General features: G+C 39.7%; 1 protein-coding gene across 9 annotated transcripts in view; it reads left to right on the top strand.

Moving 5' to 3' along the window:
- NFIA (nuclear factor I A) overlaps window positions 1-15,104 on the top strand; it is a 377,388-nt gene that overhangs the window by 46,476 nt on the left and 315,808 nt on the right. The window contains exon 3 of one of the 9 annotated variants that reach the window (XM_047869653.1): window positions 7,189-7,455. The exons of the other annotated variants lie outside the window; for them this stretch is intronic. Within the exon in view, the coding sequence (XP_047725609.1) occupies window positions 7,189-7,205 (17 nt within the window). The 3' untranslated portion in view covers window positions 7,206-7,455. Of the gene's footprint in view, window positions 1-7,188; window positions 7,456-15,104 lie in introns of those variants that run through there. 9 annotated transcript variants of the gene reach the window in all.

Raw genomic sequence — 15,104 nt, 5'->3', positions numbered from 1 at the left:
AATTGGGTGCAAGGGCAGATTTGCATGTGTAAAACCTCTCTGTTTACTAGCTTTTTATCAAATTGTTTAATACAAGGCAAAACAGAATCCTTTTTCTTGAATCTGAGAACCTTATTGGAGGAAAAGTTGCTGAAGGAAGAATAATTGGGTTTTGAGGGACAATAAAATTATAGCCATTAATATCTTCTCGTTTAGCATGGGCGAGTCCATGTGGAAGAATTGAGAACACTGCTGGGGATTGGATTCTTGTTCTAGCCATGTGATCTTCGGCCAGTCATTTTAGCTTCTTGACCTTCAGTGTCCTTTGGTCCAAGTTAATTCAGCAACCACTTCTTGAGGCGCTGTGAGAATTTTCTCGCACCCAACCATTCTGCTAGGCATTATGGATCCATGGCTGAATAAGACTGAGCCCTACTCTCAAGAGGCTTAAGGTCTTGCAATGGAGACAGACATTACAACTGAATAATGTAGTGAGTGTTATATAGGAGACACTGGCTCACAAAGGAAGGAAACATTCTGTCTGGAATAGACAGGAAGATTTGTATTACAAATCTCTTATAAGGATTTTCTATTTTGACCAGCAGAGGAGCAGACATTCCAGGTATGCGAATAGTGAGAGGTTCAGAACAAATTATCAACAAAGTTCTTTCCAGTTCCACATTTGCAGTGTTATCAATGTAAAATTCTTTGAATAGCTTTCCACTGATGAGTTATTCGCTGAAGAGTGTTTATTGTCATGCTGGAAAGAAAATAATAATGAAAGAAACAATGATTTCCTTTAGTTATAAAACTGGGGCTGGATGGGAGGAGGCCGCCAGTATTTCTCTTTATAATTATTGCCCTGTTTGAAAAATCAGCCCGCATCTAGGGTGGCAAACACTGTGTAGAGGCCTTCCTTCTTCCTTCTCGGGAGCAGCAGTGGATGGAACCACTGTAACCTGGCCTCCCGCCATGAGAGGAGGGAATCCAGGTGGCCATGTTCAAATGTGTCTGCGTGCAGCAAGGCTTCTGAAATGACAGGAGAGCCCGGCGGCTTCCAAAGCAGCTGTGACTCTGGATTGCACCCACCATCCCTGCTTCTCACCACAAGAGGAGTGAATCTCTGCTGCCTTAGGAGGCATGGAGCCTGGGACTTTAATTCCTTTTTTAATTTTTCATTTTATTTTTAAAACGCTTGAGTGGTGGATGATGATTTCTTGACAAAAGAGAGATTTCCCCCCTTTTAAAATTATTTTAACTCAGGCTCTTGTGTAAACTCATGGGCTGGGAATAAGACCAGAATACCTTCTTTTTGTTGTTGTTTACGAACGGCCAATAATTTATTCACATGTGACATTTGAGCTGGCATTTTTTTCCTCCTAAGATGACAGTAGCTTCCGCTGTTGTATCCTAAAGCAAACTCAGAGTAGCCCTTTGCTTTTGTCCCCGTCGGTAGTTATATTTTGCCCTCTTGCCTTTTTCATTTAGACCTTATGGTATTTCCTAACCCTCAGACTGTTTTGAAAGGCTTTGATTAAAATATGCTGATAAAAGAATTCGATAACCAAGTTAGGAACGACAAGGCTATCTAGAGAAGACCGAATGATTTGGCAGCCTAACAAATTCTATTCAGAGCACACAAAGAGATTCTGGAACGTTTTATAGGGACTCGTGTTTAGGGAATGGTATGAACTCAGGTTACCTGCCGAATATGGTGTCATATGGAAACATTTAAGAGCTTATGGAAAATTCTTTGAAATAAAGTGGAATGAACTAGCAAGCATATAATACCTAAGAAGAAAAATAAGAGCATTCATTCTGATTTTTAGGTGGCTGCTTAAGGAAGGGAGGTGGATGGAAGTAAATCATTCCGACTTTGTATGCATAACGTAGAAGAGCTATCACCTAAGAATAGTTTTGCTAACCAAACCCTAGACTTAAAAGGATATTAAAGGCCATCATGTCTAACCGCCTTCCTCTGTAGGAACCTCCTAGGTGTTATCCCCAACAGCCTTTACTTAAATACTTCCAGAGAAAAACTGAGGGACTGGGGGAGTAGGGACGAAGGTTGGCAGGAACTGCTGTTGAATACCTAATATCTGCAAGATACTGGGGTGCACACTTTCTCACCGTCTCATTTGACTTACGTGTGGGTTTATAACCTCCAGATTACAGGTGAGGGAACTAAGTTATTTACGAGTAGGGAAACTTGCCTCGGCTCCTGTGTCTAGATTAAGGCAAAACCGAAATTAGAGCCTCGTTCCATCTTCTTGTACTACACTCAGGTTGGAGGAGAGCTCCTTCCTCATGAGGCACTCTCTTCTGTCTTAGTAATATACGTTGTTTGAAATGCTTTCTTTTATTTTGCTGAAATCTGTCTCTCATTAACATCTCTCCTTGGTCCCGATTCCACCTCAGGAACGACACAGAGTTGATGGAGTTCTCTTTTGTCATGAAGGTATGTTAACAACGACTGCTGCCCATATGGTTTCTGCCATCTCGTACTTAGTTGGTTTTTTTGACAACAGACATACACACACACACACACACACACACACGCACACACACACACAAATGTCCTTTTGTTGATTCTAGTTCACCTTCCAACATATGGAACTCTTTTTGAATGTTTAGAGGTCTAGACTCAAAGATCATGAGCATTAGAAGATATCTTAGTTTCATCTCACCCTGATTCATCAACAATTGTTACTATGCCATCATTCAAGCCATGCATAAGCCATTAATTAATAGTGAATGGGACAAAAAGGCTAGGTTAACTCATGGTCTGTGTATTAGTTCCTGAAATTGAATGCAGAATTTAGACTACCTGCGAATTTTTCTGGGAAGAGAGTTGATGGAGATTGCCACATTTTTAAGGGAACTTCTTACCGTGAAAAATTAGTAACTATTCAAAGTAGAAAACTTCCTCCATTATTCTCTGTTTAAAATTATAAGCCCAAGTGTTATTCACCAAAACCTTACCTTTTACTCTTCAGGGACCTTTGAAAATGTGTGGAATACTGATGCATCTCCTGTATACACCCAGCGCTTACCGATAGTAGAATAGGAGTTGGCTTTCTCAGTGGACTGGGAGCTCCTCAAGAGCAGGGGCCTTTGCAAGTCCTTGGCCCTCTCGCTCTAAGCCACTGGCAAATACCAGACCCTTGAAGTTTATGAATTGAATGGAATGGTTCAGATGAAACTGCCCATGTTCTAGGATTGGGCTGTTTATTTTAGTTAGCCTTATTTCATGTGCCGTTATTTTGGGTGAATGGTGTAATAATACAATTGTACTGAACACCTAACTAATTTAATAAATAATGAAGAGGAAGAATAATGGACCGTAATGAGATGTGAAGAGCCCAGTTAATAATGATGAGTTTTATTATGTATGAAATAAAAAACATGTAGCCTGAGGAAAAGTGTTTATTAACATACTCCTTCGTGTGTTGTTATTGAAGAGGGTCACTGGCCTGCATGAAATGGAAACTGATGATTTTACATACATAAAAAGAGCATTTTAGGAATTGAAACCTGAGGGAGGTTAGTTGATACAGTGTCCTATACCTTACAGATAAGGAAACTCAGGTTCTGATAGTGAAGTGACCTTCCAAAGGTCACACATTCAGTATAATAGTACGTTTTCCAACAAATGGTGGTGCCTACCTCATGCTTTTTTTTTTTTTTTAAATCTTCCAAATGTTAAAAGTATAAGATTAAGTAAAGGTCATTTTTAGACGATATGAAGTAGCCCAGTTGCCCCAGGATTAGTTTATTGTATGCATATCTGCCATTGTTTTACAGATCAAGCATAAATCCACACAATTTGATTTCTATTTTTTAAATTTAAATTTAGTTAATTTTTTTTTTTTTTAGAGGGAGAACGTGCAAAAGGCAGAGAAGGCCAGAGGCAGAGAGAATCTTAAACAGGTTCCATGCTCAGCATGGAGTCTGATGTGGAGCTCACTGTGGGGCTCAATCCCACAAGCCTGGGACCATGACCTGAGCTGATATCAAGAGTCAAATGCTTAACTGACTGAACCACCCAGGTACCCCATCACACAACTTGATTTTGAAGGACAGTTTCTTTGCAAGTGAAATATATCTATGGAAAGAAAAGCAGTCATATTTTCTTATCTGAAGTGACTAGTTCTTTGCTGTATTTCCATTAGGGCTATTTTCCAAGGGGAGTTTCAAAATATTGAATATGTTAAAGATTTCTAATAAAGCTAGGAATTTTGAGAAAAATTCAGAGTGCAGCCATAACTTCCTTCAAACTATCTCTTAGAGGAGCCCCCGTTCAAGTTAGAATCCTGGCTTAATGGACAAGGGAATTGACCCAGTGCAATGGTTCTCGCATCGTTATGATGAACTTTCCTTGACTCTTCTCCTCAAAAAGTCAAAGTCAGTGTCTTTGATTGCTTCAAACACGATTGTCTTGTCTCACTAGCTTAGACTTTAAGCTTTTCTTATGCTCCCAGAATGACTTCTTTGGTAATGACTTCTACTTTTTATTAAAACAGTTTTGGTCGTTGAGGTAGGAAGAAGAGGAAAGACCAATCCCGTTCCAGTTTGCTTGGGCTACGTTGATGCTGTCTTTCAGACTGCTGGTGAAATAAAAATTCCTGGTTTCTACGACATCAGAGATGCCAAGTGTGTGATGAAGACAGTGTTGTCTTACTCTTTTGAGTAATGGACACAAAGACGTGCCCGTTGCCCTGTAACTTTCAGATCTTCTGTAACCTTTTTAAACAAAATGGGAGAAGCTGCTACTTGTACCCAAGGGAAGAGAAAGTTAATGAATAGAAAAGACAGAATTTACTTAGGAAAACAGTGGAATTAAGCTCTGGACAAAACATGCATCAGTGATGCATAACATTTTTGTTAATTGGGTCTTAACAGGTTTCTGACTCATGTGGTAATCATTGTAGAAGTGGGTCATACTAGACCATGCCAGCGGCATATCCCACAGCTATAAGAACTCTTTACCTACTTGTGCATGTACACCTGAGTTTCTGGAGGCATACATTTCTATAGCTTAATTTAGGTTCCACATACACTTCAGTGGTTAAACCTGAGCTAGACTCAAAGAGTTTGTTTCCATTAAGAAAATGAATCTTTTATGTGGACCAAGGTCAGGTTAGTTAATTTGTTTGCTTTTATTGGAATAACTTTTCCCATTCCAATTCATCACTTAATTTTAAGTGGTTCTACTAAAACACCCATTAAAGTCCCTTACATTTCTCACAGACTAGGGCTATGACAGGTTCATGTGACTTGTCTTTTTCAAGGCACAAAGGTAGTTTTTCTGATCGTCAACCTATTCTTCCTTGTCTGTAATTTCCCAACGATGAGGGGACATTTTCTATGATAGTATGAACTCTATTTGCAAAGAGACCAAATGAAGTTTTCACAAGACATAAGATTAAAATACAAAAACGCACCCAATGTGATAAACATTTCTTCTTTAAAAATAATAAGACTTTTTTTTCCCTAAATTCTTTTTTTTTTCTGCCTGCTTCACCCTCTTCCCGACTGATGCATTATCCAGCAACTCAAAGTTGACTCCTGCTAGTAAAGTAACTAAATGTGATGTTATTGCTCTAATTAGTGGTGACAAAAGATCAATTAATGTTATAATTAAAAACAGTGTCTAGATCTGTTGTTTGTGGTGAACAAATGTGACAATTACTTTGTTCATTGACATAGATGTGTTGAATTTCCTCTCTAGATTTTAAGGGGATGCATTTTAGTGCTGATGTGCGCATTTAGCTGTGGACAGTAGGAACAAGGCAAGCATATTAGGGAAAGAATAGGGCCCATAATGTCTAAGCTAGAGCCATATTTTAACATACTTGACACCTTTCTTTGGTGCCTGGTGCTATATCAGCAGCTTGTACTCACTGGATCTGGAGCCTCACGCTTTTAATATTTTATCACTAAATGCTTAAGTGTTTATGTTGCAAAAAGAAAAGGAAAAAAAAAATCCCACTTGGACTCTTAGACCACACCGACAGGACAATATATGATAACCATGTCATTGATGATTTTGGTTCTATGTATGGCAGTAAAGTTTAAGTTGATGGGGTAGAATAGTGAGTATGTGATTTTTGCAAATCTGGTTGGATTTTCTTCTGATACAGAACAAGCTGTTTTTTATACATTGAAGCCTGGGAAAGCTATGTTACTGTAAAAAGAGTAACCGTATCTCTTTTCTGAGTTGTTGCCAAGCAGATGTAGACTTTTGGAATGTGCCCAGAAAACTTCTACAGCTGATACTTTGGTGACTTGTTCCTACTTCTAGCTTTACCAGCACCTATTTAAATAGCAGAGGAGCATGATTTTGTGTTGGTAGGTCACAGTTTTATACATTTCTCTACAATTAAATATGGGTAAGCTAACATTGATTGTAATTGATAGAAATGATGTAAGCCCAGTTTGCTTTTAATGAATACAGTGAAGGGGCACGTGGGTGGCTCAGTTGCTTAAGTGTCTGACTTCGGTTCAGGTCATGATCTCACGGTTCGTGAGTTCGAGCCCCACGTCGGGTGCTGTGCTGACAGCTCGGAGCCTGGAGCCTGCTTCGGATTCTGTGTGTCCCTCTCTTGCTTCCCCTCCCCCATTGGCGCTTGCTCTCTCTCTCAAAAATAAATAAACATTAAAAAAAAAAAGGAATACAGTGAAGATATGGCCAGCCTTGCTAATACATTTTTGACAAAACGAATCAAGAAAATCCATCTAAAAAGTTCTCTGAGAGATTGGCATTGAATGTAAAACAAGGACAATCCACTACCATTACTAAAAGAATCTCACCTTTTAACTTCGTCACATGAATGGATCATGCTCAGTGGATCTACCTGAGCAGCACGTGGTTTGGTTTTAATTTCTTAGATTACTGATTCCCACCATCATGCCTGAGTACTCTTTCTGTGGTATTAGAAATGGGGAAATAACACACAGTGTCAGGTTGACAGATTTATCAAGAAACGAGCATTTTCTGTAACATCAGCTCAAAACAAAACGTTACTGTTATAATCTCAGGTAACTTGGTAGCAATGGAAATCCTGTAAACCTTGAAGGTAGCGTGCTTTTGACATGGATGGTAAAGGAAGGAAGCTAGTTGAATTCATTTGCTCTGCTGCTGGCTAAAAAGACAAACAAGGAGGGACGGAGGGAACAAAGAAAGTAAAAATCTTTCTTTTTTTTCAGGAGGAGTTGGAAGATGAGGAGTAATACAACACGCCAGATATATATGTTAAAAACTTACAACAAATCATAGATCACACTAAAGGATTACTAAAGTTTTAAACATGGCTGAGGGTATAGATGTCAGATTTTCTTACACAATAGTGGGTCTTTTGTTTCAGAGTTCACTCTTGGCCAGAAACTCCCTACCACTGTGTTAATTTCCTGTCGATCTTTCATTCAGCAACAGAACTAGAGATGGGGAGCAGACACCCCCCCACCTCCCCCCACCCCCCAGGCTTTTTAAGACTGTGCTTTGTGTAGATTAAAAAGAAGAAAGAAAAAAGAACAAACTTTTTCCAAACAAGATGTCCATGTGCATTCTTTAAGATCCTGTATGTGTGCTTAAAATGATCCTTAAAAAAAGCTCTCTCCATAATTTTGAACCTCTCCTTTTTCTAAAGACTTTTATAGTCATTTTTTTTCCTTCTCAGCATGTGAACAAATGTGTAACTCGAATAGATGTTACTTTGCTATTTGCTTAGATTGTTTTAAAAGGCTAGTTGTGTGGAGGAACGAAGAAGGAAGGGAGGCAGGAGTAGCTGGGGTTTATTTGTTCTGTGTTGACCTAATGAGTGCAGTTCTTAAAAAATAATAAATATTTATATGTGATCTTAATTTTTTTTTTTTTTTTTTTTTTTTTTTTTAATTTATTTGTGGGACAGAGAGAGACAGAGCATGAACGGGGGAGGGTCAGAGAGAGAGGGAGACACAGAATTGGAAACAGGCTCCAGGCTCTGAGCCATCAGCCCAGAGCCCGACGCGGGGCTCGAACTCACGGACCGCGAGATCGTGACCTGGCTGAAGTCGGACGCTTAACCGACTGCGCCACCCAGGCGCCCCTGTGATCTTAATTTTTAATGAGTCTCATAAAGTGGCTGGTACAGAAAAGTGTATGAGAAGCCATATATATTAAACTATATGTATTGTAAATACACGCATGTGCACACTAGAATGTTTTAGGAGGGAAAAGAGCTTATTGAGCTTGCTCCCTGTTGTTTTCCTGGTACCTAGGACAGTGCCTGACGTGTGACCGCCACTCAATAAATATTTGTTGAGTTAAACAAACGTGAAAATAAATAAATAGGCAGCACCATATAGCAGGATGGCATTAGATTGGAATTCGGAAGACCTGGAGGGTACTTCCAGCACAGCACAAAGTATGAGAAGCTGCCTAAGTCATTTAATTTCTTTGCTCCTCTGTGGCTGAAAAACTGGAACCCTTGCCTTCATGTTTTGTTTTGTTTTTAAAATAATGATTAAATGATACCTAAGGGGTATAAAAGCTCTTTGGAAACTGCAGGGTGCTTTGAATGAGTGTGCATATGTGTGTGTATGTACAGAAAATCCTTTATCTCTTTGCTTCTCAATTTCTTTTCTTAGGAAAATCAGATTATTTAAATCCCATTATGCATAGCTCTCCTCTGCTCTTCCTAAGCCTCTGTATTCCATTACCTCTAGTAAATCAGAAAAAGGTGGTGAGTCAGGCTGTTGTAGAAGGCGAGGTCTGCTGTTTCTCATGACCATTTCACTGTGTGGAACTCCAAACTCTCCAGTGCGTGTGTCTCATGGACTGTCTTACCTGTTTCAGCCATACAAGATGTTAGGTATGACCTGGGGTCTCCTAGATATGACCACTTCAAGATTCTTTGATGAGCAAATTAAAGTATTTATTAGTCATTAATACTGTAGATGAATAATCATGAATTTAACCTAGAGTCGACCTAAAATCAGTGTCATGGGATTATCTGTAAAGATTTTTTAAAAAAATGTGTGCGTTCGTTAATAATAATATGTCCTGAAGCTGCATATCTGGAAGGGAAAAGGATAGAAAGTAACAAGTATAAAGATATTAACAAGGAGAAAAGAGATCATGGTCAGAGATCATGATCTTTAGGACAGTTGTTCAAGGCTTTATACTCATTCATTCTCCACAGTTATTTTTTGAATTAGGATTCTTTTTCTTTTTCTTTTTTAATTTTTAATGTTTGTTTATTTATTTTTGTTTATTTACTTTTGAGAGAGAGAGAGAGACAGAGCACAAGCAGGTGAGGGGCAGAGAGAGAGGGAGACGCAGAATCTTAAGCAGGCTCCAGGCTCTGAGCTGTCAGCACAGAGCCCAATGCAGGACTCGAACTCACGAACATGTGAGATCGTGACCTGAGTTGAAGTCGGATGCCCAACCGACTGAGCCACCCAGGCCACGCAGGATTCTTATTCTTAAATTTAAATATCAAGTAACAAATTTGGACGGCCCTTCATATTAACATATTGTCTTAAATTAGGAAGAAATGGCTTGAAGTTCAAAGTAAGCTTTACTAGTATCATAGAAGTTACATTTGGAGGTAGACTTCCATTGCATCATAGAACTTTTTAAGACTTTAGGAGACCATTTAGTATAAGTACATTCATTTGGATCTTAGGAGAACTGAGGCCCAGATAGCCCAGGCCAGGAATCTTTTGGAAGGTCATGGCAACCAGTTACTTTAGAGTCTAGACTACAGCCCTAGGTCTTTAGATTTCCACATTCCAACTATCCCTTCCCCATACACAACTGTTAATTTTCTTAAAACTAAAACAATACTAATCACCCCACTTAGAAGAGCTTTCCAAACTATTGTTAGTGTTGAATGCCTTAGCATTGCATTTTGCTAGTAGGTGTCACTCAGATTTACTGAGCTGGAAGCCTAACTTAACAGAATAATGAGACATAGGTATCTATGTGCCATCACTGGACAGACACATCCACAGATCACACATTTTACATCTGAAAGAACATAAGTAATTCTCCTGTCCCCCACTTTTAAATGATAAGGGGCTATTGACAACCCTCCACTGTCACTTGTATCCATGTGGTTTGAAATATATACTGCTTATTCAAAGAGTTGTTCAAGTTCAATGCAGAAGATATATTACACCGTGTAATATGCCTGCATTTGTTCATGCATTCTTTTTGGAAACCTGATCTTATTTATGTCTGCTTTTACCAGATAGGCTAGGTTAAGTTATGTTAAACATGTTGTACTGAGACTTGATTCACAGTGCTGCAGCCTGGCTTTCTTCCTTGATTAGCTTTAATCAAACTCTCCGCATTCCATGACCTTAATAAAGCTATTTTTCCTGACAACTGAAGACTGTCTTAACAAGCACAGTTCATCTGTGCTGAAACTAAGGCTGAGTTAAGATGGGGTTTAGGTGCTCATTAAAGCCCAAAGAATGGAGTATAAGAGGAAATGATGAAATGGTGCTCCCTGAAACATCTCTTCTTTAAATTTAATTAGACAAATTATACGAAAACCAGTAGATGCCCTGGGAAGGCAATCAACATTAGGGCTAATAAAAAGCTTGAATAGTATGAAAGAGCCGGGGTGGGAGGTGCTGTAGTGCCTTTCTAACACTTATGAGAGGTAAATTAACACCAATTGCTAAACACAGAAGCTAGATGAATTTCCACATTGATTTAAAAATTAATTTTATGATGCTGTTCTATGTGAAAAAATATAACAAAAATACTTTGAAGTTTGGCACAGAGGCACATGCACAAGGTATTTTATGAATACTTTGTATATAAATTATTCATATGCACTTTATATATGAACTGTTTTGTACAGTGGAGAGGCAGTTATGGTCTGACTTTGGAGTTTTGACACACCTGGGTCCAAATTCTTACAAGTTCCCTTATTAGCTCTGTGTGTGTGTGTATGTGTGCGTATGTGTACACGTGTGTGTATGTACAAGTTTACTTCACTCTGTGAAACCCAATTTCATCATCTATAAAATGAGATAATTCTTTTCCTGAACAGGCTTTATAAGAATTCAATGAAATTAAATTGGATTGTGTGTGTACAGAAGGCTTGGCACAATACCTGGTGCATAATAGGTGCTCAAAAGTAGGTGTTCTATATTTAAGAGAAATTTCCACTTAGTAAAGAGTGGTTTTAAGTGAACTATCCTATAAATATGTGAGAATTAGGTTATGAATGTAAATATTCTACACATAATCTTATGGATCAAGATCATCTTAAGGGAAAATGCTAGAGGACAGAAGCTTGTAGTTTTTGGACAGAATGATGACTCAAACATACCTAATGAATTGTTTGGTGCCTACAGCTGCCAAGTGGAGAGACATTTCAGAAGGTTGAAACATTTATTAAGCACTGTGTGCTAAGCACCTTATATACCTATTTGAAGACAACTCTGCAAGGTAGGTGTTACCTAGTTTTACAGACAAGGATAAAGAGCTTCAGAAACACTGGTCGCATGTTACCATGGGAGAGCCAAAATTGGAACTCAAGGTTGGCTTGGTTCCGAATGCTTGCTCTTTGGGGCAGTTGGGTGGCAGGCTAGAGCAGATGTTTGTATCGCTTTAAAAATCAGATTTGCCATATAAGTTACTGGATACACAGTTCTCTCTCCCTTTTCTTCCTTGGCTGAATTCTTTTTTTTTTTTTTTTAATGTTTTTATTTATTTTTGAAGGAGAGAGAGAGAGCATGAGCGGGGGGGGGGGGGGGGGGGGCAGAGCAGAGAGAGAAGGAGACACAGAGACCTAAGCAGGCTCCAGGCTCTGAGCTGTCAGCCCAGAGTCTGACACGGGGCTCAAACTCACAAACTGTGAGATCATGACCTGAGCTGAAGCCAGATGCTCAACAGGCTGAGCCACCCAGGTGCCCCGGAAGAATTCTAAATGAACTTATTTTGTGTCCTGGTTAACCCTCAGTTCCGTTGCTTTTGGGCTGTGGTTCTCAGCATTTGCTGGCCTTTTAACATCACCTGGGATGGGATTAAGTATTAGTGTTTTCGAAAGCTCTCCTGGTGATTCCTGGTGTGCAGTCAGGGCCTGCATTCAGAGACATCTACCTCAGACATAGGTGTTTTGGTAGCCTATGTGTCACTAGTAACTTGTCAGAGTTGATTATGACCCTCCTGTTTGTTTAGAGGAAGAAATATGGAAGCCCTGAAATCTTCTCCAGTTGTGATAGATGTTGCTCATGCATTAATTAGCATGTAAAAATTAATTCTTTATTTTAATCTCTTTATTCTTACTGTTAGCTTATTTTCTCTTTTTCCAGTTGAAAGAGGCTAAATTAGATGGAGTGAAGATTATGGCAAGAAAAACAAAGGAAAGAAACATGATTATGGCAATTTTGCCCCTCAGAGAGCTGAAGACAAGAGCATTTTTTCATCTGTTTTTACTAAAACAAACATTATTTTCAAAATAACAGCCTGACACCTGCTCCCTTAGAAGGGAGAAAACCTTTCTGGTCAGACTGATTTGTGGATGAATCCCGAGCTCTCACTTTCTAATGAAAGAATTAGTCATTTTAAACTTACGGAGTCTCGGTTTCCTAATCTGTGCAATCGAAATAATTCTTAACTCAGTTACTCTGAGGATCAAATGAAAGAAAACAATTTGCAGAGGACAATCTGGAACCTGACCCGTGTAGCCCCTCTTGTTACGTTACTGAGACCAAGTATCTTTGGATACTGGTCAGGTTGAACATTTTCTGAGAGGGCTCTGTGGGGCTGGTTGGTTTTGCAGAGCAAGGAGGCCTGCTGTTGACTCTTGTAATCCTGGATGCTGCCATTCACAGAGACCTTTTTCTTTTCCCTAAGAGATTCCTGGGTATCTTGTTTTTATGGACCAGAGAGTAAGGAAAGAAGTTAGGATGCCTTTCCTGAAAGCTGGTCTGGGAAGTTAGTTGCTGATACGAGTCAGCATTCCCTAACTTGAGATTTCCTAACACTGTTTCTCGGGCTTAATTCTGAGTCGCTGATGCCTGCCCTGGTGGCACCGTAAATGAACGCAGACAGTTACTGGGAAGGGATCTTGTCTTTGGTCCTGCCTTCAGGCACAGCTACATCTACATCACGGCAAACGGTTGTATTCCCATTCTTCTTTAAAAAGAGTATGTAACCGGTTTAACTATTAAGAAGTTCATGCTAATTTCTGACGTTGATAAGCATCAGGTCAAGCATATTTCCTACTGTTACCATCTTCCACAGAGGTATGAAATTGCTTTTTATACCTCTTAGGGATTTTTACAAAGAAATTTTGGTATGGGTGAATGGGTTGAAATTTTCAGGATGTTAAAAGAACTCAGTAAAAGAGTAGCTTTCCCTACAGCTCCATGACCTGGTGGAAATCCAGACATGAGGTTCCACCAAACTTGAGGGATGCCCAGTAAATGATGATGGGAATATCCAGGGAGCTGGAAGCATTGAGACTGCTCACTTATCCGAATCCTTACATGACCCTGAGACCGCCAGGCGGAGGGGCTGCAAAGCAGAGATAAGTGCTGGAAATTGGCCAGTGTACCTTTTTTTTTTTTTTTTTTTTTTTTAAGACATAGCCCTCTCCTTTACACTTTTTTCTGTACCTCTGCCCTGAAGCCTACACAGCCTGTTACATACTGATAGCTAAGGAAATGCAATCAACATTCCTTACTACTGCCTACAGAAAAGACCTAAATTGTTTACTGGCCTCCAGGATGTTGGTAAATATCTGGCTGTTCTTTTTGGAAAGGGGGGGGGGGGTGGTGGGAAGCATGAGGCAGTGCACGGTATCTACATTTATATTGTGAACATAGACATGTTGTACCCTAGAATAAGAAAGAAATAATTTACAGTACATCTGCATTGTTCCAAGGCCAGGGGAAGATGATCTTGTTCTCTGTGTAGGGCTCCCACCCCTCAATGGCTTTACATGTGTTCTGGAGGGGAAAACGTTATTTGTAAAGTAGCCTGGGGTATGGAGGATCCAGTGGTAAGAGGTATAGAACATTTTCAGGCGTCTTTACTCTTGGAGTGTAGCATGGGAAAGTTCATTCCCAAAGACTGTACCTCTGGGTGTTCTGGTAGAGTTGGGGGATGAATCGGTAAGAATGAAATGAAAACGGGATGAAAATCCGTTTACTCTTAAACACAGACAGGCTAGGAATGGGGCATCCTACTTTTCGAATAGAAATTTCATTATACAAAGGCATGGTGGAGGAAACCTAATTTGACAGAAGTTCATGTGAAAACAACCGAAGAGTGTAAGTTGACCTCAAGATTAATCGAGGCCAGCAGTGTGACATTGCCTTTTAAAAGGCGAAGGCCATGTTGGGCTGTGGTCTGACCGCAGCTGGAATGTTTTTGCCCAGTTTTGGTACACATGCTGAAAGGAATGCCAGCAAAATGGAGACCTGGGTGCTAATGGATCAGGAAATCATATCATAGGAGGGGCAGTTGAGAAAAACATGGCTCTAAAGTCTGGAGCAGAGATTCCTTAGAATGACCCTAAGAATGAGCTTAAATATTTAAGTGTCTGCTGGGACATTCTCTTGTTCTCTTGTAGGAGTTAGGTTTTCCTCTGGAGCCTCAAACCCACACCTGACATGAAAACACCTGAGACAAAAACCTGAGTTAACATCTTGCACTGCCTGACCCATTTTTCCCAACAATCTGCTCATCTTCCTGTGTTTCAAAATGAGTGGCTGTCTCCATTCTTCACCCTGTCATCCAAACCAGAAATCGGGCATTATCTTTCACTCATCCCTTTCACGCAGGGAAAATAAAGATGTTGCATTTAAAGTCAGCACCTCTGGACTGGGCTTCTGTTGCTCTCTAACAACTCAGTTGCTAATAGCTTTTGATAGGGAGGCAAACTGTTAAACTTGGTAATTTCTAAAGAGTTTTGAGCTATTTAGCACTAAGTGATGCCAAAGAAAAAGAATACTAGCGTTACTCACAGCAGAGGGAATAATTTAATATCCTTCTTGGGGGCCGAGGTTAAGTTCTGTGTGACTCAGCACATTATCATCCTCTATGACCCTAAATCCCTTCTGTTTCCTGATCTGCTTGTCTTGACCTGTTTCATTTCCACACCAAAATAGTTTCA

This window comes from Prionailurus viverrinus, chromosome C1 (assembly GCF_022837055.1).
Source record: "Prionailurus viverrinus isolate Anna chromosome C1, UM_Priviv_1.0, whole genome shotgun sequence".
NCBI classification, from domain to species: Eukaryota; Metazoa; Chordata; class Mammalia; order Carnivora; family Felidae; genus Prionailurus; species Prionailurus viverrinus.
Note: the sequence above shows the minus strand (reverse complement) of the source record. Positions and strands in the feature narration are given on the sequence as shown.